At 60.9% G+C, this 23,043-nt stretch overlaps 1 protein-coding gene, 2 long non-coding RNA genes and 1 other non-coding gene across 7 annotated transcripts in view; all 4 read left to right on the forward strand.

Moving 5' to 3' along the window:
* The first annotated feature begins 170 nt into the window (after positions 1-170).
* LOC145716633 (uncharacterized) lies at positions 171-4,940 on the forward strand. Of its 2 annotated transcripts, none has more exons than XR_014139457.1 (3): positions 171-226; positions 389-676; positions 4,768-4,940. It is a non-coding gene; the product is annotated as an uncharacterized LOC145716633 (long non-coding RNA). The 2 variants fall into 2 exon arrangements; XR_014139458.1 differs by having other exon boundaries at positions 389-641.
* A 901-nt stretch (positions 4,941-5,841) lies between these two features.
* Positions 5,842-8,434, forward strand: LOC102729843 (uncharacterized). Of its 3 annotated transcripts, none has more exons than XR_434308.3 (5): positions 5,842-6,159; positions 7,063-7,218; positions 7,474-7,626; positions 8,058-8,196; positions 8,319-8,434. It is a non-coding gene; the product is annotated as an uncharacterized LOC102729843 (long non-coding RNA). The 3 variants fall into 3 exon arrangements; XR_004076650.2 differs by having other exon boundaries at positions 5,843-6,159; positions 7,477-7,626; XR_014139456.1 differs by lacking the exon at positions 7,474-7,626 and having other exon boundaries at positions 5,844-6,159.
* Positions 6,372-6,503, forward strand: LOC115942000 (small nucleolar RNA SNORA9). Its single transcript, XR_004076662.1, has one exon. It is a non-coding gene; the product is annotated as a small nucleolar RNA SNORA9 (small nucleolar RNA).
* A 2,027-nt stretch (positions 8,435-10,461) lies between the features above and the next one.
* MYO1G (myosin IG) overlaps positions 10,462-23,043 on the forward strand; it is a 13,417-nt gene continuing 835 nt past the window's right edge. Inside the window, exons 1-20 of the mRNA XM_081799722.1 lie at positions 10,462-10,900; positions 12,366-12,574; positions 12,692-12,785; positions 13,475-13,640; positions 13,880-13,933; positions 14,219-14,314; positions 14,459-14,578; positions 15,151-15,375; positions 15,486-15,631; positions 16,033-16,147; positions 16,251-16,421; positions 16,577-16,647; positions 17,625-17,699; positions 17,869-18,001; positions 18,567-18,733; positions 18,973-19,180; positions 21,203-21,426; positions 21,907-22,051; positions 22,531-22,635; positions 22,781-23,013. Of these exons, the coding sequence (XP_081655848.1) occupies positions 10,809-10,900; positions 12,366-12,574; positions 12,692-12,785; positions 13,475-13,640; positions 13,880-13,933; positions 14,219-14,314; positions 14,459-14,578; positions 15,151-15,375; positions 15,486-15,631; positions 16,033-16,147; positions 16,251-16,421; positions 16,577-16,647; positions 17,625-17,699; positions 17,869-18,001; positions 18,567-18,733; positions 18,973-19,180; positions 21,203-21,426; positions 21,907-22,051; positions 22,531-22,635; positions 22,781-23,013 (2,849 nt within the window). The 5' untranslated portion in view covers positions 10,462-10,808. The remainder of the gene's footprint in view (positions 10,901-12,365; positions 12,575-12,691; positions 12,786-13,474; positions 13,641-13,879; positions 13,934-14,218; positions 14,315-14,458; positions 14,579-15,150; positions 15,376-15,485; positions 15,632-16,032; positions 16,148-16,250; positions 16,422-16,576; positions 16,648-17,624; positions 17,700-17,868; positions 18,002-18,566; positions 18,734-18,972; positions 19,181-21,202; positions 21,427-21,906; positions 22,052-22,530; positions 22,636-22,780; positions 23,014-23,043) is intronic.

The raw sequence follows: 23,043 nt of genomic DNA on the forward strand, positions 1-23,043 counted from the left end.
CGGCCGGGTGGAACGGGGCCGGCAGGAAGGTGAGGACCGGATGAGGATGGGGGCGGGGCCGGCAGGAAGGTGAGGGCGGGGCCTGTGAGATGGGCGGGCCAGTGAGAAGAAGAGGGCCCGACCGGGTGGAACGGGGCCGGCAGGAAGGTGAGGGCGGGGCCTTGAGATGGGGCGGGGCCAGTGAGGAGAAGAGCGCCCGGCCGGGTGGAACGGGGCCGGCAGGAAGGTGAGGACCGGATGAGGATGGGGGCGGGGCCGGCAGGAAGGTGAGGGCGGGGCCTGCATATTGGTGGCAGAGGGGCTCTGGGGCGTGGCCAGTGGGTGGGGCGGGGCCTGCGGGGCGAAGCCACTTCCCTTTCTCTTTCTCAATTTGCCCCTTCATTCCCAGGGTCTCAATGAAGCCCCTTTCTGAGACTTCCTCCTCTCCAACGCCTGTGTTACTCAAACTCTGAGGAAGGCGGAAAGGCTGTGACAAGCAACGCCTGGGCTCTGTCTGAACGAAACGTAGCACCTTAACAGTGACCGGGATAGCGGCCCCGCCTTTTACAGCCGGGGCCAGACAGTCCGGCGGGTTGCCTGCCACCCTGCGGGTTGGAGTCAGCAGCAGCCGGGCACGGTTTTGCCACTAAGCCAAGCTACCAGTAAGAACCTTGCAGCGTAGGTGGCATGTGAACGGGTACTCGTCTCGACTTAGGTTTTAAAGTGTTGGCTCCTGTGCCGGTGGTGAGTGTATTATCTCCAGCTCCCGTGCGTACTCATTTCCTGCGCTGCCGGATGGAGCCAGGCCCTCTGAGCATCCCTCCCTCTCCAGGTGGCCCGGGGTCCCAGAGCGGTGCAAAAGGAACCGCTGGGAGGCAGTGCAGGAGGAGAGGGCTTTGCTGCCTGGCTCCAGGGAGTTCCCTTGGCAGGCACCTGCAGAATCTCGTATTCTTCAGAGTTTTCTTTCCTTTTACTAGCCAATCCCTTGTTACCCCAACCCCCTATTATACTTAACAATTCTTTATAGTCAACCTTTCCTGTACCCTGTTTCTGTCTTCTGGTTGGACCCTATTTGATAGTCTCAAGCACCCCCAAAGGTATTCCAGCCCCTTCGGCACATCAAGCAGAGGTGGGGGAAATTATCTTTCACTCTACCATCTGCACTCATTTAGCAGCAACATCCCCGCACACAAACGAGGCAGTGCATCTGGCCTTTAGTCTCCCACCACAGCACGAAGGCCTGATAGTCCGGGTCTCCCACTCATGTACATATTTCGCACTCGGCAGTGCAGCCAAGAACACTACTAACTCCTCTTAGCCTGTGTTTTAGGAAAAGCCCACTCTCCTCCTGTGTCTCCTTTCCTCTTACATGGCTAGCACTCCCTCAACACTTCCGATACCAGATGTGTGAGGGTTTTCCCCACACCAAGCAATTCTGTGACATCAGCTGGGTGTCCCACACTTTAACTCACTCTGGCACCATCTACCCAGAGATGGCATTGGATCCCACGGGTTGAGGGCTCAGTCCCACAAGAACCCCCCCACACACACACTTCAGATGCCTACAGCAAGTCCAAGTTGTTACCTGTGCTTCGGACTAATTGGCTATGAATCGGGGTTCCCATGATCCTCCCTGCTAGAGCGGCTCACAGAACTCGGGAGAAGAGTTTACTGTTTATCGATTTCTTATAAAAGGGTACAGGGAAACATCCTGGTGGAAGAGATACCGAGGGCAAGGTGTAGGGAAGGGCACATGGAGCTTCCATGCCCCTCGGGGTATGCTATTTTACCACTACCTCCACGTGCTCACCAACCCAGGAGCTCTTTGCTCCCCCATACTATTGGGGAAATAACGAGCACCGACCAATGAAAACAAGCAAAGGCTATTTGTCCAGAGCCTGCTATAATGAGGGAGTCACTGCCTCCCTTGGTTTGGCAGAGGCCCAAAGGCAGGCAGAGATGCGGAGAGATTCATGGCAGAAAAAGGGGGACTCAGGGGTGCCCTGATGGGGGCTGTGGGCCTGAGGGAGCTAGAGGTAAGCTAAGTAGACGTGGGGCATCCCATGTGTTTATTGTTCTCTGAGTTGGAACAGGGAACAAAAGTAGGTAAGATGTCAATTGTTGACCGAGTGCTGGTACATCTGGCTTATGTGGATTGTGATGGGGCATTGTGTGGCTTCCTGGTCGTCACTAGACACAGCAGTCTGAATTCCAGCAGTCGGCTTCCTGGGCAGGCTTCTGTGGAGGTGGGTTTGGTTTCTGGGCAAGCCGCAGCAGGTCACGGGCCTATTTCTATAAACGGTCTGGCCACTGTCCAGGTGTATATTCAGTTTCTCAGAATCAGCACTGATGAGGCAGCTGCAGGGTTAACGGGAAACAGCATTTCTCCCAAGGTCGCACCTCAGCTGTAAAGTGTCCTGAGGGCCTCCTTCTTCTTGCCAGAGCCCCCTCTGTGGCCCCAGCTCATGAACAAAAATGACTGGGCCCGGGGTGCCTGGGTGGCTCAGTCGGTTGAGCATCTGACTCTTGGTTTCAGCTCACATCATGATCTCAGGGTCATGAGATCGAGCCCTGCAACAGGCTCCAAGCTCAGCGGGCAGTCTGACTGAGAGTGTCTCTCCCTCTGCCCCTCCCTCCAAAAAAGACTGAGACCCAATTACTAAGTTGTCTGCACTTCATGACAGCAAGGATCTAAAGCTGACCCTCACTTCTCCTCCTCAGAATTATTCAGTGCAGGGGCGCCTGGGTGGCTCGGTCATTAAGTGTCTGCCTTCGGTTCAGGTCATGATCTCAGGGTCCTGGGATCAAGTCCGCATTGGGCTCCCTGCTCAGTGGGGAGCCTGCTTTTCCCTCTGCCTGCCGCTCCGCCCCGCTTGTGTGCACGCTCTCTCTCTCTGACAAATAAATAAAATCTTTTTTAAAAATAATCTTAAAAAAAAAAGAATTATTCAGTGCAATCCCAAATCTTACAAAATTCCCTATCTACTCTCGTGATGAGACACACCCAGATTTCTCTAGGGTTCCCTCTTTGCAGCAGATTAATAAACCAAACTTTGTTGGATGCCTGGTTTGTCCCTGGTGGACCTAGCTGTTGGTTTTTTTCACCCAGCTCAAGTATCACCTCTTCCACTAAATCTTTGGATGCAATTTTTCCCTCCTTCAGCCCCAGAGCACTTTTTTGCATGTCCTGATGCTAGAGTTAACCATGTTAGGACATTTTCTCTACTAGACTGTCAGGTCCTTTAGAGACTGTGTGGGATTCCTCTTTGTATCCAAGAAGTTCTAGCGAGACAAATGACACACACCTGACCAGACTAAGATGGGAGGGCACTGAGGTTACCTAGACAGGGTTTCACACAGATGCCTTCCCACTAGACTCGAGTTTTCAAGAAAGCCCTGAACAACTGAAGATTTATCCTCAATTGGCCTGCTCAAAGATAGTTTTCCCCAACTCACATCTTGGCTAGATTCCAACTACTTGGTGTGGGGTTTGTTGTTGTTGTTGTTGTTTGTTTGTTTTTAGTGAATCTTTTCCCTGTTCCCAAGGCTGGGAAGTCTTTAGTGTTTTCTTTCTTGTCCCTCTCGCCCATCCACTATCTCCCTCATGAGAACAAAATAGCTAGCAAATAACTAACTAGATGTCTCTGAGTTGTTGTTGTTGTTGTTTTTTAAGATTTTATTTATTTATTTGAGAGAGACAGATAGTGACCGAGATAGCGAGAGAGAGAGAGCAAGAGAGAGCATAAGCAGGGAGGAGAGGAAGAAGCAGGCTTCCCACCGAGCAGGGAGCCAGATGTGGGACTCGATCCCAGGACCCTGAGATCATGACCAAGCGGAAGGCAGATGCTTAACGACTGAGCCACCCAGGCGCCCCAGAAGAGCTTTTTTCTAAAATGATAATAAAATTCATTAGAGATGGGAAGATGCTCCATGGAAATTTTTTTCCAAGTAATAAGAAAGGGTGCCAAAATATCAAAAACCGCATAATCAAAGCTCAGTTGCATTGTACAGGGAGGCTGCATGAGATGGACACAGAGACAGACCTCTCAGCAGTTCTTAACTATCAGACTATCGGAAAGAACTTTCTCCAAATCCACATCTCAAAAGAATAACTCCATTATTCTTCCAAGCCAACTGGGATATATGCCTGAAAAGAATATTAGCAATTTGGCTCTGGAAGAATACCTAGTTACAGCCAAGGAAACACCAAAGTACAGCCCGCAGGGTCTCCCACAGGAGGCCACACAGCATGGCTGTGCTTCTGAGGAGGCATTATAATCTAGAGCTGGTTTGGCCCTTCATCGTGTACAGGCCTGGAAACTAGAAGTTACAAATTCATTGAGAATTCACTCGATGTATTTGAAGAAATTCTTTTCTTCATTAAGCAAGTCAACCCGTTGGATTTATCATGGACACAGCGTGGTATGAAGTGCTGCATGGCATGTGTCAAAAAACAACTCAGAGGGGTGCCTGGGTGGCTCAGTCGTTAAGCGTCTGCCTTCGGCTCAGGTCATGATCTCAGGGTCCTGGGACTGAGTCCCGCATCGGGCTCCTTGCTCAGCGGGAAGCCTGCTTCTCCCTCTGCCCCTCCCCCTGCTTGTGTTCCCTCTCTCACTATGTCTCTCTTTGTCAAATAAATGAGTATCTTTGAAAAAGAAAAAAGCTCTTCTCTTTCAGTCCTGGGGGAGCCCAACTTTTTGGGACACAAATATACACCCTCACAGCCATACCCTGGCCCTCCATAATCCATAACCATGTGCCTTCCTGGTTCTCTTTATCTCATGGCAGAGTGTCGGGAGACAAACAGCACTGAAGTCAGCTAGAACAACCTGCACCAAGCCCTAGCCTTGTTAACCTCTTTGGCTGAATGTTATTTTCCATGTTATCAATCTGGAAGTAATATTCCTGCCCGGTCTCAAGAGATTTAATAAAATATGTAATTGGATTTGTATACTCTAAAATGCTCGAATGATTTTTTTTTTAAAGATTTTATTTATTTTTTAGAGAGCGAGCGAGAGAGAAACAGCATGAGAGGGGAGAGGGTCAGAGGGAGAAGCAGGCTCCCCGCCGAGCCGGGAGCCCGATGTGGGACTCGATCCCAGGACCCTGGGATCATGACCTGAGCCGAAGGCAGACGCTTAACCATCTGAGCCACCCAGGCGCCCCGCTCGAATGAATTTAGCAGGTGCAAAATGAGTTTCAAGTACTGCTCGGCTTCTTTACCTACAGAACAAGTTCTCGCCTTCCTAGCCTGATACTCAAGACCCTTGAGTGTGTAGTCCTTGCCCACCTCTCCTCTCGGAGAACACCCTGCCACCCTACAACGCTTCACTGTGTCTCCAACAAGCTGCACCTTTCCAGCTTCAATACCTTCCCGTGTGGGTTCCTCCGCCGGTGGGGGTGGGGGGGATCGAATTAAAACCCAAATCTCCTCCCAGCCCAGACGACCTCTCCACAAAGGCAGAAAAGAAGATACTTTTATTAAACCAGAAAGTGATGCGCATCCCGGGCAACCCGCTAAAGGGATGCGAGGGCAGAGCGCAACCTCGCTGTCCGACGGGGCTCGACGAACCCAGCCCCGCGGAGGGCGGGGGCCCTTAACCAGCCGGGACACGGGGCGCCCGCGGGGCCGCCAGGGACGCGCACTAGTCCGCAGACGGCAGTGCAGCGGAGGCCCCGGCGGCGCGCGCCCCGACGTGAACGCGGCAGCCGGCTCTCCGACCGGCCCCCCTCAGCCGTTAGGGGACTTCCGCCCGCGTCCCCCCTGCGGTCGCGCGCGCGCCCGGCGCCCGCGTGACGTCACTGCGGCCGGCTTCCGGGGGGCTGCGTGATGACGCAGCGCGCGGGTGTGCGTGGGGGTTCCATGTGTCTCCCGCGGCAGGCCGCTTCGGGGCGGCGCGGGCATCCGATGCCATCCGAGGTCGTCGGGGTTCCAGGCGGCGCCCGCCCCCGGGTGAGCTCCGGCCGAGCTTCCGAGGGACGGGGTCGCGGCTGCCGCCGGGGCGGGGACCCGGGGTCGGCCGACCGCGGCGTGCGCTGACCGCCTGTCCCCCTCGCGGCGGTGCCCGGCCCCCGGCTGTCGCGGGAAGCCCTCGCGGAACCCGCCCGGCCCGCGGCTGCGGAGTAGGAGCGGAGCGGCGGCCTCCGTGCCAGGAAGACTGCAGGGAGAGGCCGCTCTGGGTAATGGCTGGGCGTACGGGTACCCCGTGGGCTTGCGGCTCGAGGGGCTTCTGCTCCGCGGTGTCGGGGCCGCGGGGGGCACCGCGGAAGGGCGCTGCTGCCGTCCGGCTCGCTCGCTAGGGCTGCCCGACCTGGAGCCCCGATCTGCCCCGCGACCGCTTCCCGCTCAGCCCCCGGTGCCGAGTGTCCGCTGTGCGCCCGGGGCATGTGGGCTGCAAGCCTCCAGCGTGCTCGGGTCTGGGGTGACCCTGTGCATTCCTGCAGTGCTTGCGAGAGCATCCTGAAACGGTTTGAGGCCTTGCCCTGCTCCGTCCAGAGCAAGGTTATAGAAATTTCAGACAGGTGTCCGTGTCTGGTTTGGTGGCCACGTGCCACGTACCGTTGGGTGAAGCTCAGTAGGCCTTCGAGTTCGGTTTCTTACTCTCGGTATTCGCATGGCAGGTGCTCGGAAGTTCTAAGCAGGGCTGCCGCGCGGGGAGGGCTCGGCAGGGGAAGACGCTCCTGCTTGTGTCCTACCTCCTAAACTTTCATTCTTCCCTCAGCTCAGATCTTTGAGCACCACCGTGAGGTGGTCTCCGTCCAGTACAGAACAGGGGCCCAGGGTCGCCCAGCCAGAAAATCGCAGGTCGCGATGGAATGCCAGGCCCCTCCAGGCCCACCGTGTGCTCCTTTCCAGATTCCTGACCTGGACGGAGCAGTGGAATCTGGAAGCGGGTGGGAAGCGTAGGTGGGAGGGGGTGCCCTTGGGTCCCTGCCTGGGTTTGAGCGCCGCTGGGTGTGGTCAGGGCTGGGCCAGGATGCTCATGGCAGGGCCGCGTAGCTCTTGGCTCCTCTGGGTGGCCGGTCACGCCACATCTCCGTCGCGCTCGAGGCTTCTGGCAAACTTGGGGTCTGCCTCTTCAGTCCAGGTGCAGACGCTGAACACACCGGCCTGTGAGCTGCACTCAGGAGACGCTCCCTGAGGCTCCTGTGTCTGCAGTCCTGGGAGCAAGGCGTTGGCTGAACTTCGGCCCATCTTTTCAAGGATGTTGGAGTAGCAAACAGCCCCGGATGGACAAGGTAGTGCCCCCCTCCAGAGCAGGCCTGCTCTCTGCTGGGAGAGGTCTGGCTTTCCTGGACCGCACGGCCACCGCATGTGCTGGGTGCCCCCTGGCTCCCCTGTGTCACCCTGTGGGAAGAATCAACTTTGTCTCTAATCGGAGAGCCTCACGTGCCCTGCCAGCATCCCTGAAACTGGGGGGCTACCTTGTCGGGGGGGGGCGCAGGGTATACATCAGACCCTTGTCCGTTTCTGACCGGCACCCCCCACCCCAGCAGGCTCTGCTCTGGGTCCCTGCCCCAGCACAGGACACGTGGTGTCTGCCCTCCCCCGCTGTTCCAGCAGCAGGAATCCCCAGGTGCCAGAGCCTGGAGAGCGCCGAGAGGTGGCCTGGTCCGTGTCTGCGGGGTGATCTGGGGTCTGCAGCAGTAAGTATGCTGCAGAGGCCTGCCTTCTGTTCATTTCCATGAGCCCCCGCCCCCAGAAGAATTTCAAAACCCTCGACTTGCTCTGGCCTTCCCATCTCAAGTCAGGTGACTGAGTCCCAGAGGTTCATTGCCTTCAAGCTCATGAGACTGTTTTTGCACAGCAGTGGTCTAGTACCTGGACTCCTGGGGCCCAGCATTGGTGGACTCTGTGGTTTTGGATTTCACCTGCAGCCTTTTCCCCAGGACCCTGCTGGGTCAGTGGTGTGTTGGCCTGGGAAGGTCAGGCTGCTGCCACGTCCCGCCACAGAGACCTCAGCCCACTGTGGGGTCAGGAGGGGGATCGGGTTCAGTTCCTTTTAGTTCCTTTCTGTCTCTCTGTAGCAACCAGTGTTTAGTCCCTGGCTGTGTGCTCACGTCACTTGATTTCACAGCCAGCCTCCAAGCTGTTTCCACGTGCCTCCTCCTCATGCCTGAGGAAGTGGACCCTGGGGTGTGGCCTGCACACGGACATGCCCCCGTGAGGGTGCAGCTGGGTTTGAGCGGCTCTCGTGCCCCCTTCTGTCTAAGCAGGTATGCGTCCTCACCGGCTCCCGTTCAGGGAGGAGAGGGGGGTTTCCGGTTCGGGCCCAGGCTGGGGAGTGGGCAGCTCAGGGCCTGGTGTGCACATCTGACTGACGTTTCTCTGCCCCCAGGTTTGGGTGCCACAGTGCTCCGGAAACGAGGATTCTTGCTGTGCGTCGGGGCCCAGGCCCCTCTGACCTTCTGTGCGGGAAACAAGGGGTGGTTAATAAACAGTCTTTTCAGCGTGTGCTGCGATCGGCTTGTGTCTCCTTTCCGTGTGCTAGATACAAGGAGCGGGAGCCCTGGCCGTGAAGGGAGTGGCGGCCAAACTCCTTCAGCCCCGAGGTGTCTCCTTGCTTGATGCCCGGGTGTTTGCAGAGTGCCGAGTAGGTGATGGACTACCAACACCTGCCATCGGGAGCTTGCCCTGGGGATCCTGGATGGGTTCTGCTGCCTGACAGGCTCGTCTGCCTCTTGTCCTCCTCCCTAGTGCAGGTCAGACTTGGGAGCGAGGCTCACCTTCACACGTGGGCACACACAAGTGTGTCCGTGTGGGAGTGATGTACATGCCCGGTTGGCTTCATTTGAAAAGTAACACATCCAGGCACAGCCGGACGCTTTTACATTCGGTTTGTTCCTGATGTCATGGCAGCTGCACCCCCAACACACATACACACACCCTGATGGGAAGAGCGGGAGGTGGCCTCCGAGGTGCCCTGGTGGGGCCCTTCCCTGCAGCAGCCTGCAGTTCTGCATGTCCTGAGATGAGCTGGACCTGAGTCTTCAGTGAGCAGGGCAACTGGAGGGGGCTTGGCATCAGCAGGGGCCAGGGTGGGGTCCCCAGCAGCCCCCTGCCCTCCTGCTTGGTGCCCCAACTGAAATCCCCCAAGGGGTTTGTCCCACCGAAGAGGAGGGGAGACAGACCAGGCAGGGAAAAGACATGCAATGTTCTCCCAGCCTTGGGACAAAGGAGGCATGGGCCGTAAGTCCTAGGTGCAGACCCCGCAGTTAGGCTCAAGGTCACGGTGGCAGGGGCTAAAGCCCAACAGCAAGGTCCGCCCAGGGGCCAAATCCCCAACCTCAGAACGGTCTTGACATTTCTACCAGGAAAAACCCAGAACTATCCAGTGACGTGAAAATCCTATCAAGTTGCAGTTTCAGAGCACGGGCTGAGTTGTTCCTTTCAATTTAAACCCTGGGCTAGAGGAACCCGTGGGTTGAGAGGTTGAGGAAGTAAAACCCCGGGACCAGGGGCGCCTGGGTGGCTCAGTCGTTGAGCGTCTGCCTTCGGCTCGGGTCACGATCCCAGGGTCCTGGGATTGAGCCCCGCATCGGGCTCCCTGCTCAGCGGGAAGCCTGCTTCTCCCTCTCCCGCTCCCCCTGCTTGTGTTCCTTCTCTCGCTGTGTCTCTCTCTGTCAAATAAATAAATAAAATCTTAAAAAAAAAACCAAAAAAACCCAGGACCAGATTCTCTGGAGCGTTGGTGTAGAAAAGCCCTTCAAAAGTACCAGCCCCAGAGGGGGTTGCAGAGGGGATCCCCAGAGCTGGGAGGATGAATGAATCCTGAGGGAACGGTCAGGCCAACAGCCCCTTGGGATGGTGCACAAGGGCGTGGGCCTGGATTATGAGGCTTTTGAATAAGCACTTCCCAATCTTACTGGGTATGTATTCATCCTAATGAATTTGAAAGGGTAAAAAAAAAACCTTAACTTGCGTGTCAATTTTTTCAGTTTAAAAAGCGAGCTTGTTGAAAGGCAACTATTACAAGAGCCTCTTGAGTACAGAAACCCCCAGGCAGCGTGTGGATGACTCACTTTTGGCAAATACTCTGGCCTCCCCGGCTGGGGGGGAGGGGTTGAGAGAGAACTGCCCGCCTGGAGGATGCCATGGGGTCAAGGAGGCTGTCTGGAGACAAACCTGAGCCAGCCAGTCTGCGGCTTCTAACGGTGCTGTGAGGAACCAGGTGGGACAGGCGGGGACCTCAGGGACAGCCTTCTGGGTAACATGCAGAGGTCTGGGCCTGCCGCCCGACTCCGAATCTCAGTCTGAGGAACCAGACCGCCAGCCCTGCAGTGCAGTGTGACGTGAAGCTGGTTTTGTCATTTACATCCTGCTGTGGTCTTGCACATTTTGAAGAATGTTACCCGAGGCCCCGCCCCAAAGGCCTGGGCACCAGCATTTCCCACTTTTTAATCAAGATACACGGTACCTAGCCGAAGATGCACCTAGTGTGCAGCTCTGGCTGTTAACAGAGGTTTGATGGCCGTGACGGCGTCAGGCCACACAGGTGACGCCCCTGCTTGGGGTGAGGGGTAGGCACGGAGACCACAGAGGGTCAGAGCTTACTGAGGAAGCCAACAGGAACCCTCCAGAGCACCCGGCTCACTGTCAGGCGTGCCCGCCCTCTGGGTGCGGGAACCAGGAAGCCGGGGTCAGAGCCCCTCGGGAGGGAGCGGCAAGTGGGGAGGGCAGCCCCTCCCTGGGACCAGAACCCACTTCCTACTTCACCGCACCGCTCGGAGGTGGCCCGGAGGGCTGAGCCTGCTCGGAGCACCCTCCCTTCCACCCTTGTGCACAGGAAGGCCGGGCTAACCTGGCCTGGGTGCCTCCCGACAGCAGGATGGACGAGGAAGGGCCGGAGTGCGGCAAACCCGACTTTGTGCTTTTGGACCAAGTGACCATGGAGGACTTCATGGAGAACCTCAAGCTCAGGTAGACACAGGGCTCTGCCGTCCTCTCCCGGGCCCCCAGGCTCACTGGTCTCCATCAGCCCAGGGTAGGGGCGGGAGGTGGGGCTGCACACACACCCACCTGGACCACCGCACCACTGTATGAGTGACGGCAGGGGGTCCTGGCGGGGGGCCGAGAGGACAGTCCTCCCAAGGCCAGGGCGGCCAGCCAGTGCTGGAGAGGGCTTCCCGGACCCCTGCCTCCCACATGGCCTGGGTGTCTTCTGCTCCTCCTGCCCAGCAGGGACAGGCAGGTGCCCGTCCCCCTGACTGGGTGCACTGTCCATCTGCCGCTGGGGGTCGTGCTGGGCCCTGGGGCTCTCAGGGAAGGGGGCAAGCGCTGTCCCGGGGTGCAGGTGGACAAGCTGAGATGACACTGGGGGGGAGGTGCATGGGGTGCCACAGGGCGTGGCCGGTAGAAGTGACATGGGGTCTGATTGCCCTGGAGGAGCCAGGGAATGGTGAGATGGGGTGGCCCCCCAGGAGCTGGACAGCTGGATGGCTTCATCCTGGACAGCCCGCGGGAGGACAGGGCGGCTGCTGTGCAGGGTTAGGGGATGGGGCCCCCTGAGCACACTGTTGAGGTTAGAGGACAGGAAATGGGCTATTTTGTATGGGGCACAAAGCTAAGCATAATTTCATGTCGTTCTTCTATACTAGCCTGTGAGACAGGCATGACCGTGTCCGTTTTAACAGTGAAGCACTGAGCCCAGGCCACACAGCGTGCAGGGGGGCAGGCGGGGGGCAGATGAGAGAAGGTGTGGAGGGAGCGCGCCGGGGGAACTCCCTCGTCTGAAGTTGCAGCGGAGGAAGAGGAACCCCTGACTGACGGGGGACGGACTACAAGCTGCCAGGGAAGGGCGGGTCCCAGACAAAGCGGGAGCTGAGCTGGCTGGCCAAAAGCTCAAGAGAGGGGCAGACAGAGGTCCAGGAGCCTGAGTTCCCAAAAGGAAGGGTTGAGAAGCAGGAGGATGTGCGGGGGGAGGACGGCCGCTGCATCCCCAGGCCCCCTCCCTGAGCCCCTCCTAGTCCCAGCCATCTGGGTGGGGCTGGGCGGGTCCCCTGCTGCCTCTGGGTCCCCACCCAGGCCTCAAGACAGGAAACAGCCCGAGGCCCCTCCCTCGGCCTCCAGCCCCTTTCTCCTCTCCACCTCCACCCCTTGGCTCTACCTATCCCTTCATAAATCTGGTGGTGGAGATTCCTGTGCTGTCAGGATCCCCCCCCCCGCCCCCCCAGGGAGCAGCGTCGGCCCCAGCACCACCCTGCAGTGGGGGTGGGATTCCAGCAAGATGGCACTGGGAAGGGTCAGGTCAACCCGCACTCCTTCCTACTCTCAGCCCTGGGGTGGGCCAGGGCCCCCGACGCTCCCCACAGGGGCCCAACGCCCCAGCACCTGGGTGGGCGTCCCCACAGCCCTGAGCGCTGAGGCCTGGCCCCGCCTGTGCCAGGTTCGAGAAGGGCCGCATCTACACCTACATCGGCGAGGTGCTGGTGTCCGTGAACCCCTACCAGGAGCTGCCCCTGTATGGGCCTGAGGCCATCGCCAAGTACCAGGGCCGCGAGCTCTATGAGCGGCCACCACACCTCTATGCTGTGGCCAATGCCGCCTACGGGGCGATGAAACGCCGCTCCAGGGACACCTGCATCGTCATCTCAGGTACCTGCCCGGTGGCGGGGGCCCGGGCAGCCTCCACAGACCCCACTGGAGGGGGCGCCCAGGGGGTGGTCAAGGGGAGTGGCCACTCTTTCTGGCTGAGCACCGTCTGCCCGGCAGGGGAGAGTGGGGCAGGGAAGACGGAAGCCAGCAAGCACATCATGCAGTACATCGCCGCTGTCACCAACCCCAGCCAGAGGGCCGAGGTGGACAGGTGAGAGCAGGCCGGACTGGCGCAGGGGCGGCCCTGGGCCTGAGGCCTGGAGGGGCAAGGGATGGAAGTCAGCCTGGCTCAGGCCAAGTTCAGAGGGCTCCTCTGCAGGAGGGCTCCAGGTGACCCGCCCAGAACCCGTCCACCCAGCAGAGGCAGGGCCCCGTGCCCCGGGGCAGGGCGCCACTAGGAAGAGGGAAGAGGCAAGGTGCACGGAGCCAACAGACGGGGGCTGGGCCCCTCACAGGAGACCCCACGGAAGGGAGAAGCTGGGCAGATGGTCAGGAAGGGCCTGGACCCGGATCAGGGCCCGCCTGTCCGCCTCCTCACCAGCTGCTCACCGGCTGTTACCAGTGGGGCCTCGTGGAGCAGCTTCCTGTGTGAGCGCCCCAGCTCTTCCCGTCGGGAGGGGCAAGGTGGGGTTCCAGGGGCGGGGGGCACCGGCGGCTGGCCGCTGCCCACCCTGCCACGGGAGGTGGAGAGCCGCGTGCAGCTCCAGCTCCTCTCTGCAGGCGGCAGCACGCCCAGGTGAGGAGCTGCCCTTCTCGCCACACCGGGCACAGCACCGGGCAGGGGGCCTTCCCAGCCGGTCCGCAGCCTGCGCCATGGGAGGCCTCGGGCAGGGGTGCTGGGCAGGCACAGTCCCTGGACGAGGTCTGTGCCCTACAGCCCGGCCCCTCTGCCCCGCACAGGGTCAAGGACGTGTTGCTCAAGTCCACGTGCGTGCTGGAGGCCTTCGGGAACGCGCGCACCAACCGCAACCACAACTCCAGCCGCTTCGGCAAGTACATGGACATCAACTTCGACTTTAAAGGGGACCCCATCGGGGGTCACATTCACAGCTACCTGCTGGAGAAGGTGGGTCCTGAGGCCACAGGCCTCCCCGCTGACCCTCCCAAAGGCGGGTCCTGAGGCCACAGGCCTCCCGCTGACCCTCCCAGGCCTGGGGCCCCGGGGAGGGGGCGGGGACACACTTCCTCTGAGGTCCCAGGCTCCGCCTGCACCGCCCAAGGGGCTCTGGGTGGGGTCCCCTGGGTGGGGTCCCCTGGGTGGTGCCTGCAACCCAGGCAGGGGCCCATCTGCCCCTCCCTCCACAGTCTCGAGTCCTCAAGCAGCACGTGGGTGAACGGAACTTCCATGCCTTCTACCAGGTGAACCAAAGCAGGGGTGTGGGGGCGCCCAGGAAGCCCTTCCGACGGCCCCGCCCTCAGTCCCTTTCCCCCCTCCCTGCCGTGACACCCCCAGTCCCCCGCCCTCACTGGAGGGGGATCTCCCGGGTCACCAGCAGGGTGGTGTCTACACTGGGTGAGATGGCGTCTGCCTGGATTCAGGCGGTGTCCACACCAGCACTGAGCTCCCCTGTGTCGGTCCTCCGGCATGTTTTGGGGGGTCTTTGCAGTTCTGAGGGCCTGAGCCAGGGATCTGCGGGCCCCCAGGTGCTGCGGGGCTGTGAGGACGCAGAGCTGCGGAACCTGCACCTGCAGAGGAACCCGGCCGTGTACAACTTCACTCGGCAGGGCGCAGGGCTCAGTGTGAGTGGGGGCGGGGCTCCGCCTTCCGGGGTCCTGGGTGCGGGCGCTCAGCAGGATTGCTGGCGCCCCAATGTAACAGGCACGCCCTGGGAGGACCCCGGGGGCTCTGCGTGGCCCTGGGGTGCTGAGCCCCTCGTCCTGCAGGCCTTGGAGAGCGACGAGAGGAGCCACTACCTGGCAGTGATGGAAGCCATGCGGGTGATCGGCTTCAGTGCTGAGGAAGTGGGCTCTGTGCACCGGATCCTGGCAGCCATACTGCATCTGGTGAGCCTGGCCGGGGGCTGCGGGGCCACCGCCCCTGGAGAAGGAGACTGACCTCGGACGGCCCAGCCACGTAGCGGGCCCATCCTGCTCTCCAAGGGGCTGAGTGCATGGCTCCCGGAGGCCGGGCCCGGAGCTGGGGGCTCTGTGTGCCCAGACGGGCGGGTCAGGCCTGCAACATGCCGCGTCTGTCTAGCGGATGAGCCCGCCCGGGGCAGGCCCGGAAGGGCAGGCTCAGTAGCGCTGACATTGTGCAGATGCGGTCTGGCGGGCTTTGGACAGTTCCTCAGCACGTCCGGGCCGCCATTCCCTGTGAGGCGGCCTGAGGAGCAGGGGGGGCATCGCAGCCGCAGGCGACGGCGGGGGACCACGGACCTGATGTTCTGGGCAGGAAGCCTTGGAGAAGGCTCTGCTGAGCTCCAGGGGCCGTTCCCGCATCCAGGGCTGCGTCGGTGGCAGGAGCCAGGCCCTGCCACACCCCCAGCCCTGTCTTTCCTTCCTTCTCCCTGGGCAGAGGTGTGCAGGCAAGCTCCACTGGGACGTGGAGCCTGACTGTCCTGGCTCCCCGTCCCCAGGGAAACATCGAGTTTGTGGAGACGGAGGCGGCCGGGCCGGAGCAGGGGCACCTGGCCGTGGCTGAGGAGCTGCTGGTGGACCATGTGGCCGAGCTGACGGCCACGCCCCGGGACTTGGTGCTGCGCTGCCTGCTGTCTCGTACGGTGGCCTCCGGAGGCAGGGAACTCATTGAGAAGGGCCACACTGCGGCGGAGGCCAGCTATGCCCGGGACGCCTGTGCCAAGGTCCTCTGGGGGCAGGCTGTGGGGAGCGAGGCGGGGACACCCAGGGGGCCTTCCTGGAGGAGGCGACGATGGAGGCAGCCGGAAGTAGCTGGATCCCGGCCTCTCCCCAGGCAGTGTACCAGCGGCTGTTTGAGTGGGTGGTGAACCGGATCAACGGTGTCATGGAAACCCGGGGCCGGGACCCCCGGCGAGACGGCAAGGACACGGTCATCGGTGTGCTGGACATCTACGGCTTTGAGGTGTTCCCTGTCAACAGGTGGGGAGCCCGACCACCACGTCCCCGGCTCTGACCCCAGCCCCCAGGGCCTCCTTGGTCCCGCGGAGCTCCGCTGGCCTGGGGAGCCCGACGTCCGGCGTCTGTCCCGGCCAGTCCCTGGCCCCGGGCTCAGGCCCCCGAGCCTGCCTCGGCTGTGCCACCCGTCCAGCGGTGCCCACGGAGGCAAAACTGGGGGCTCACGTCCCATGGCCACGACCCCCAAATCCACTGGGGAGCATGCGTGCCCGCGGTGGGACTGGAGGGGGAGAATCACCCCTGCCGTCGGGCTCCGGGGGGAGGGGCCTGCCCCCGACGCACGCGCTCCGCACCGAGCCTGAGCCCCCAAGGCCCCAAGCCGGGCCGGCAGGGCGTGACTGTGCGGCCCCTGCGCCCGCCCGCAGCTTCGAGCAGTTCTGCATCAACTATTGCAACGAGAAGCTGCAGCAGCTCTTCATCCAGCTCATCCTGAAGCAGGAGCAGGAGGAGTACGAGCGGGAGGGCATCGCCTGGCAGAGCGTGAGTGCCGGCCTGGGCCTCGCGGGCGGGGCCGCGAGGGCCGCGGGGTGCAAGCGGGGCGGCCGGCGGGCAGACTGGGAGCCGCCCTGCACGCCCCGCCCAGGTGGACTACTTCAACAACGCCACCATCGTGGAGCTGGTGGAGCGGCCCCACCGCGGCGTGCTGGCCGTGCTGGACGAGGCCTGCAGCGCCGCGGGCACCATCACCGACCGCATCTTCCTGCAGAGCCTGGACACCCACCACCGCCACCACCCGCACTACACCAGCCGCCAGGTGCTCCGCTGCCCCCGGCGCGCGCCCCAAGCCCCGCCCCCAGCCGGTCCCGGGGCCGCACCCCCCACCCCGCCCAGGCACCGCGGCCTCGGCGGCCCGGCCTCTCCAGGGCTGTGCCCTGTGCCGTGACCCTGGCGCGCCACCCCATTCCCTAGCTCTGCCCTACAGACAAGACCATGGAGTTTGGCCGAGACTTCCGGATCAAGCACTACGCGGGGGACGTCACGTAAGGAGCCCTCCCCTTCTTAGTGCGCTGAAGACGCGCCTGACACCAGATTGATGAGTGGAAAGCACGCAATGGGGCTTTTGAGATCAGAGCCCTCGGCCCTGGCTGCACCGTAGAAGCCTCTGGAAGCTTTCAAAAATGCCCTATCTGGGCTCCACTTTGGGCAATGCCTGGGGGAGGGGAAGCCTCTGGAAGCTTTCAAAAATGCCCGTATCTAGGCTCCACTTTGGGCAATGCCTGGGGGAGGGGCACGCTATTATGGAGGTGCGGTTAGCTGAGGGGGCAGACAGGCCACAGTCTGCATTTCCAGCAAGCCCCGGGCACACGGTGCCCATCCTGGGGGCACACCCTCAGGACCAACCTCAGGAATCCTTCAGAAATCTCCGTGACATGATTACTAACTGACCTGTGCTCCCTTCGTCCTGAGTGGGACTTGAGGTGACTCACGGAGGCACACGTGTCTAATGTGTCCTTCACAAGGACAAGTGGGGAGGACAGTGCCGCCAGAGGTCAGACCCCTTGCCCCGAGTCTGCACGGGAGCGGCAGGTGCAGGGAGATTTCGGAACTGAGCCTCCTAGCCTTTTGTCATCGAAGGGCCAGACAAGGAATCTGAGGTTGTCCGTGCCACAGAATCAAAGCAGACCACTGCCTCGGGAGTTCCTGGGTATAACTACCATCACCGACACTGATGGAAACAGTAGGCACTGATCTGGGCCTGGGATGTATACTGGGGCACAGACAGGTGAAGTCCCTGGTCCCAGGCCACCCAGCACGAATGCGCTAGAGCCAGGGTCCAGTGCGGTGGGCATGAGCAGAGACACCTGTGAGGGAAGGAGTCTTAGGTGCTGAGAAAGAAAGCGGGTGTGGGAGCGGAGGCAGGGAGGCTAGCCTAAGAGAACAGAGGCAGGAGAGGCTGGTGAGGGGCTTCCTGGGCCTGTCAGAGGCCCCTTGCCCCTCACCAGCGCTGGCCCCACAGGTACTCGGTGGAGGGCTTCATCGACAAGAACAGAGACCACCTCTTCCAAGACTTTAAGCGGCTGATGTACAACAGGTGCGTGGGGGCCCCAGGCCGGAAGGGCCTTCATGCACTCGGGTCTGACACCTGTCTGATGGGCTGACAGCCTGAGGTTTGACACTAAGGCCACAGAGCTTACCAGTGGCAGAGCTGGGGCGAGGGCTGCCCTCCAGAGGGCGGCTAGCTGTGTGGCCTGTGTCTACAGCTCGGACCCCACCCTGCGGGCTATGTGGCCGGACGGGCAGCAGGACATCACGGAAGTGACCAAGCGCCCCCTGACGGCTGGCACGCTCTTCAAGAACTCCATGGTGGCTCTAGTAGAAAACCTGGCCTCCAAGGTACTCCCCCCGCCCCCGCCCCCACCCTGGATCTTTCCAGGTCCTGGCCGGCAAACTGGGCCCCCACCGCCTCTGCACATCACGGGGACGGTGGTGTTCATTTCCTGCCTGCTGTGAGCTGCATCCCCACCCCCACCCCAGCCAGGAGGAACCCACCACCGTGCAAGTTAAGATGTCCTGGGTCAGGCTGAGGCTTGAGTAAATGTGAGATTTGAAGAGCCTTCCCCTGTCCTCCCGGCCTCTTGGGCAGGAAGGGGCTGGGCGGGGCTCACAGGGCAGGAAGGCGGCGCTAGCTGCTTGCGGAGCTTGGGGCCCAAAGGCAGAGGGGGGGCAGCAGGGGGACACCAGAGCCCGCTTAACCACAGAACATCTGGAGACTCAGCCTGGCCCCTGCAGGCCGGCAGGGCTCCCGGCTGCCCTACCACCTCCTGACCCAGCCGCTCGGCCTCCCCTCCCCCTGCAAGAGCCTCTTCCCTGGGCAGCCGGCAGGGAGGGACAGCTCCACACCTGCCCTGCGGCCACAGAGGCTGATGGTGGTGTCCTTGCGTGTCCTCTGTTGTGGTAGGAGCCCTTCTATGTCCGCTGCATCAAGCCCAATGAGGACAAGATGGCTGCCAGGCTGGACGAGGACCACTGTCGCCACCAGGTCGTGTACCTGGGGCTGCTGGAGAATGTGCGGGTGCGGAGGGCTGGCTTCGCTTCCCGCCAGCCCTACCCTCGATTCCTGCTCAGGTACCGCGCCCTGCTACCCCGGAGCTCCATCTCCCCACCCGTCTGTCCCCCATGGCCCAGGATCCTGTGAGGAGTCGGACGGGTGGGCAGAGGGTCCCAAACCCGGCCAGTGCTTCTCAGATGCAGACACGCGCAGCACAGACAGCGAAGACGCTGTGTGACCCAGGGGACGGGGTGGGCAGGTGCTGGGCGTGTCGAATCCAGAGCTCAGTGCCCACTGCCCTGTCCTGCGGTGACAGGTACAAGATGACCTGTGAGTACACGTGGCCCAATCACCTGCTGGGCTCTGACAGGGCAGCCGTGAGTGCCCTCCTGGAGCAGCATGGGCTGCAAGGGGACGTGGCGTTCGGCCACACCAAGCTCTTCATCCGCTCGCCCCAGACTCTGGTCAAGCTGGAGCAGAGCCGCGCACGCCTCATCCCCATCATCGTGCTGCTGCTGCAGAAGGTGCGGCCTGGCTGGATGCCTACCTACCGCGGAGGGGGAGGGGGGATGGGTGTACCCATGGAGGGGAGGGGAGGGAGGGGTGTGGCCCTGGGGGGGAAGGGGAGGGAGGGGTGTGCAGCCCCTGGAGTGGGGGGTGCGCATGCACCAGCGGGGCCCACAGGCGCCCCTCCAGACACCACAGGAATCTCCTCTGACAGGAGATGGGCCAGGACTGAAATTGACTTAAGCAAAAGGTGTGGATGTGGTTAGTTTACCTCAGTCCGTGGTCATCAGCTTCAGGCCCAGGTGGATCCAGGTGCTCAAAATATGATTTTCAGGAATCTGGCTTCTTTCCTTTTCCTTCTTTTCTTTTTTCTTTTTCCTTTTCTTTCTTTCCTTCTTCCTTCCTTTCTTTCTTTCTTTCTTTCTTTCTTTCTTTCTTTTTCTTTCTTTCAGATTTTGTTTATTTGAGAGAACACACGCAGGGGGAGTGGCAGAGGGAGAGGGAGAAGCAGGCTCCCCGCTGAGCAGGGAGCCTGATGTGCGGCTCTATCCCAGGACCCCGAGATCATAACCTGAGCCAAAGGCAGACGCTTAACCAACTGAGCCCCCCAGGCATCCCCCTTCCTTATCTTTTCCCTTCTTTTCTTCTCTTGACTCTGAAAGAGATCAGACCTAGAGATAATTCCCCCTCCTACTCCCCAGCATCAGCTGTGCCACCCTGTGAGCAGAGTGTGGTTTTGTGCAGACACCTGCAGCCCATCCCAGTTATTTTTAAGCAAATCATTTTTTAAAAGATTTATTCATTTTGGAGAGAGACCATGAGCATGTGAGCTGGGGATGGGCTGAGGGGGAGGGAGAGAGAATACCAAGCGGACTCTCCGCTGAGCACTGACTTGGGCTCACTCTCACGGCCCTGAGATCATGACCGGAGCCGAAATCAAGCCAAAATCAAGAGTCGGACACTTAACTGACTGAGCCCTGCGGGCACCCCATCAAATCATTTTGTTTAGAGTCATTTTAGTAAGTATTCCCAAAGGACCGGAATTCCTCCATCTCTCCCCCTAACTTTTTATTTTTAACATTTCAAACCTACTGAAAAGTCAAGAGATACCTATGATGATTTACCATCCACCTGAATTGCTACAATCGTGTGCTCTCCCCACCCCATCTCTGTGTGTCTGTCTGTCCCCACACCCACATACACCTACGTTTATATGATTTTCTGAAGTAACGGCCCCCCTCAATATTTCAGCACACATGTCTCAAGGACAAGTACGTTCCCTTTTCTGAACACGCTGAGGTCAGCAGACGAGAAAGCTAACACCAACAAGACATAATCTACGTATCTGAATAATATGCCGCCTGTATTCGAATTTCCACAAGCATCCCACTATTACCCATGGCGACACACTGCATTTAGCTGTGAGCTTTGCTACTCCCCTAACATGGAGGGGTTGGTTTTAGGAACGTGACACCATGCCATGGTCACAGAGATGGGACTTGGGACGCTCACACTGGGTCCTCGCGGCCCCACCATCTCCAGGACTGTCCACACTGCTGTCCTCTCCTTGGTCTGAGTCAGCTTCCTTAAGTGTACTTTCATCTGTGGGTCCCCTGGGCTGCCTGCCGTGCAGGGCTCCCGCTCTGGGTTTTAATGGTTGCATTCTTGGGGTACTCTTCCATGTCAGGGCGTCTACGAGTTGGAGGTCAGACCTGGACCAGCTCGAGTTCCAGGTGACAGTTGGCAGCTACCCCTGGCGGAGGGGAAAGCACCCCCATCTGCAGGTGCCAGGTGGAAGGACATGGAGTGGGGAGAGCAGCTCTCCCCCGAGTCAGGCAGAGGCTGCCCCAGGGCCCTGTGCCCCCCTGGGAAGCGACCTGCAGCCAGGTGGAGGCGGCCCCCAGGAGTCTTGGGCGGGTCAGCCTGGCGCCGCGCCGGGCTGAGGGTGGAGGAGGCGGGCCGGCCGCGGGGGCGGGGAGGGAAACAAGCAGGGAGGCGGGGCCTGGCCGGGACTGACGGAGGCCCGGCTGGCCCCCCAGGCCTGGCGCGGCGCGCTGGCCAGGCGGCGTTGCCGGCGGCTGCGGGCCGTCTACACCGTCATGCGCTGGTTCCGGAGGCACAAGGTGCGCGCTCACCTGGCAGAGCTGCAGAGGCGGTTCCAGGCCGCGAGGCAGCCCCCGCACTACGGCCGAGACCTCGTCTGGCCGCCGGCCCCTGCGGTGCTGCAGCCGTTCCAGGACACCTGCCGGGCGCTGTTCTGCAGGTGCGAGCCCTCAGCCACTGCCCCTTCGATTTTCCCCGCTCGGCTGGCGCCCACTGAACACCTGCACCAGCCATCCGCACCCCACAAGCCCCATTTCATAAGCAGGGCAACAAGAGGCTGTGCCTAGTAACTGGGTCCCCACACCCCACCGTCCTTGGAGAGCCCTGATATCTCCTTGCTGGAGGCCTGGAGGGGAGCGTGGCTGGCTGGGACAGGGAACAGGGGGGAACAATGCGTTTGGGCAGCGCTTTGAAGGCTGAGTAGGAGTTCTCCAGGAGGCCGCACTGTCCTCAGAGTGGGAGGGGGCCCTGCAGAGACCAGGGAGGCCGAAATCAGGATGGCCAGTGCCGGGCTGAGAGGCTTGGTCTTCTCCCGTGGGGAAAAGGGAGCGAGAAGAGGGCATGGATGTGAGGGGGGTAGGACCGGGGTGGGGAAGGTGAGGGCTGCATGGGGTCCATCTGACCACCCGGTTCCCTCCAGGTGGCGGGCCCGGCAGCTGGTGAAGAACATCCCACCTTCAGACATGGCCCAGATCAAGGCCAAAGTGGCGGCCATGGGGGTCCTGCAGGAGCTACGGCAGGACTGGGGCTGCCGGCGGGCCTGGGTCAGGGACTACTTGTCCTCTGTGAGTGTCGGGGCCACGAAAACTGGGCACCAAGGAGGGGCTTAGAGCTGAGAGCTTGCCGGTGTCCACCCCACATGTCCTCTCCCAGGGCCTGGCTGTTTGTCCGGCCTGTGGGCCATGCCCCTCTGCCCTTGCCCCTGGCCTCTGGGCTTTACTGAGCTTCTTCTCTTCTGCGCCCCCCCCCCACCTGCACCCATGCCCTGGCTCACCCTGGCCCTCGCATGGGCATGGTGAGCTATGCCCCTGGCCCCATTCTACAGTGGACGAAGGCTCAAGGTTTTCCCTGGCCCCCGGGACCCTGCCTTCTCAGCTTCTGGACAGTGGGCAGCTATGGAGGGCTCAGGGATGACCAGAACCTAGGGCTGCAGCGGTCTGGGCGCGGGGCCCTCAGACAACCCAGGCGAGGCTGGCTCAAGGCCTGAGTCGGCTTGGCTCGCGAGGTGAGGGACAGCGGTCAAGCAGCCCCCATCTGTCCTCAGGCCATGGACAACCCCACAGCCTCGGGCCTGTTCGCTGAGCGACTGAAGGCACTCCGTGAGAAGGACAGCTTTGGGGCTGTGCTGTTCTCCAGTCACGTCCGGAAGGTGAGGTGTGGGACCAAGGGAGGATCGACAGCCCAGGGCAGAGGTTTCAGAAGTGGTCAGATCCAACTCAGTCCCTGAGAAAAGGGGTCCAGGGAGAGGAGGCCCTGGGGCCAGACAGGTGACCCCGAAATCGCCTGTCCCTCAGGTGAATCGCTTCAACAAGAGCCGGGACCGGGCGCTCCTGCTCACTGACCGGCATGTCTACAAGCTGGACCCCGGCCGGCAGTACCGGGTGATGCGGGCCGTGCCCCTGGAAGCGGTGAGCCCGGGGGGGCCGGGGGAGGTGGGGACGTCTGCAGGGCCCCTCCTCTCGCGCCCACCTGGGAAGGCCCGAGCTTTCCAGAACTCAGCATCAGCTCAGGATGGTGGGGCCTTTCTGTTGCTCGGGGGGGGGGGGGGGGGGGGCCG

The sequence above is a fragment of the Leptonychotes weddellii genome, chromosome 12, assembly GCF_054177405.1.
Source record: "Leptonychotes weddellii isolate Sample4059 chromosome 12, ASM5417740v2, whole genome shotgun sequence".
NCBI classification, from domain to species: domain Eukaryota; kingdom Metazoa; phylum Chordata; class Mammalia; order Carnivora; family Phocidae; genus Leptonychotes; species Leptonychotes weddellii.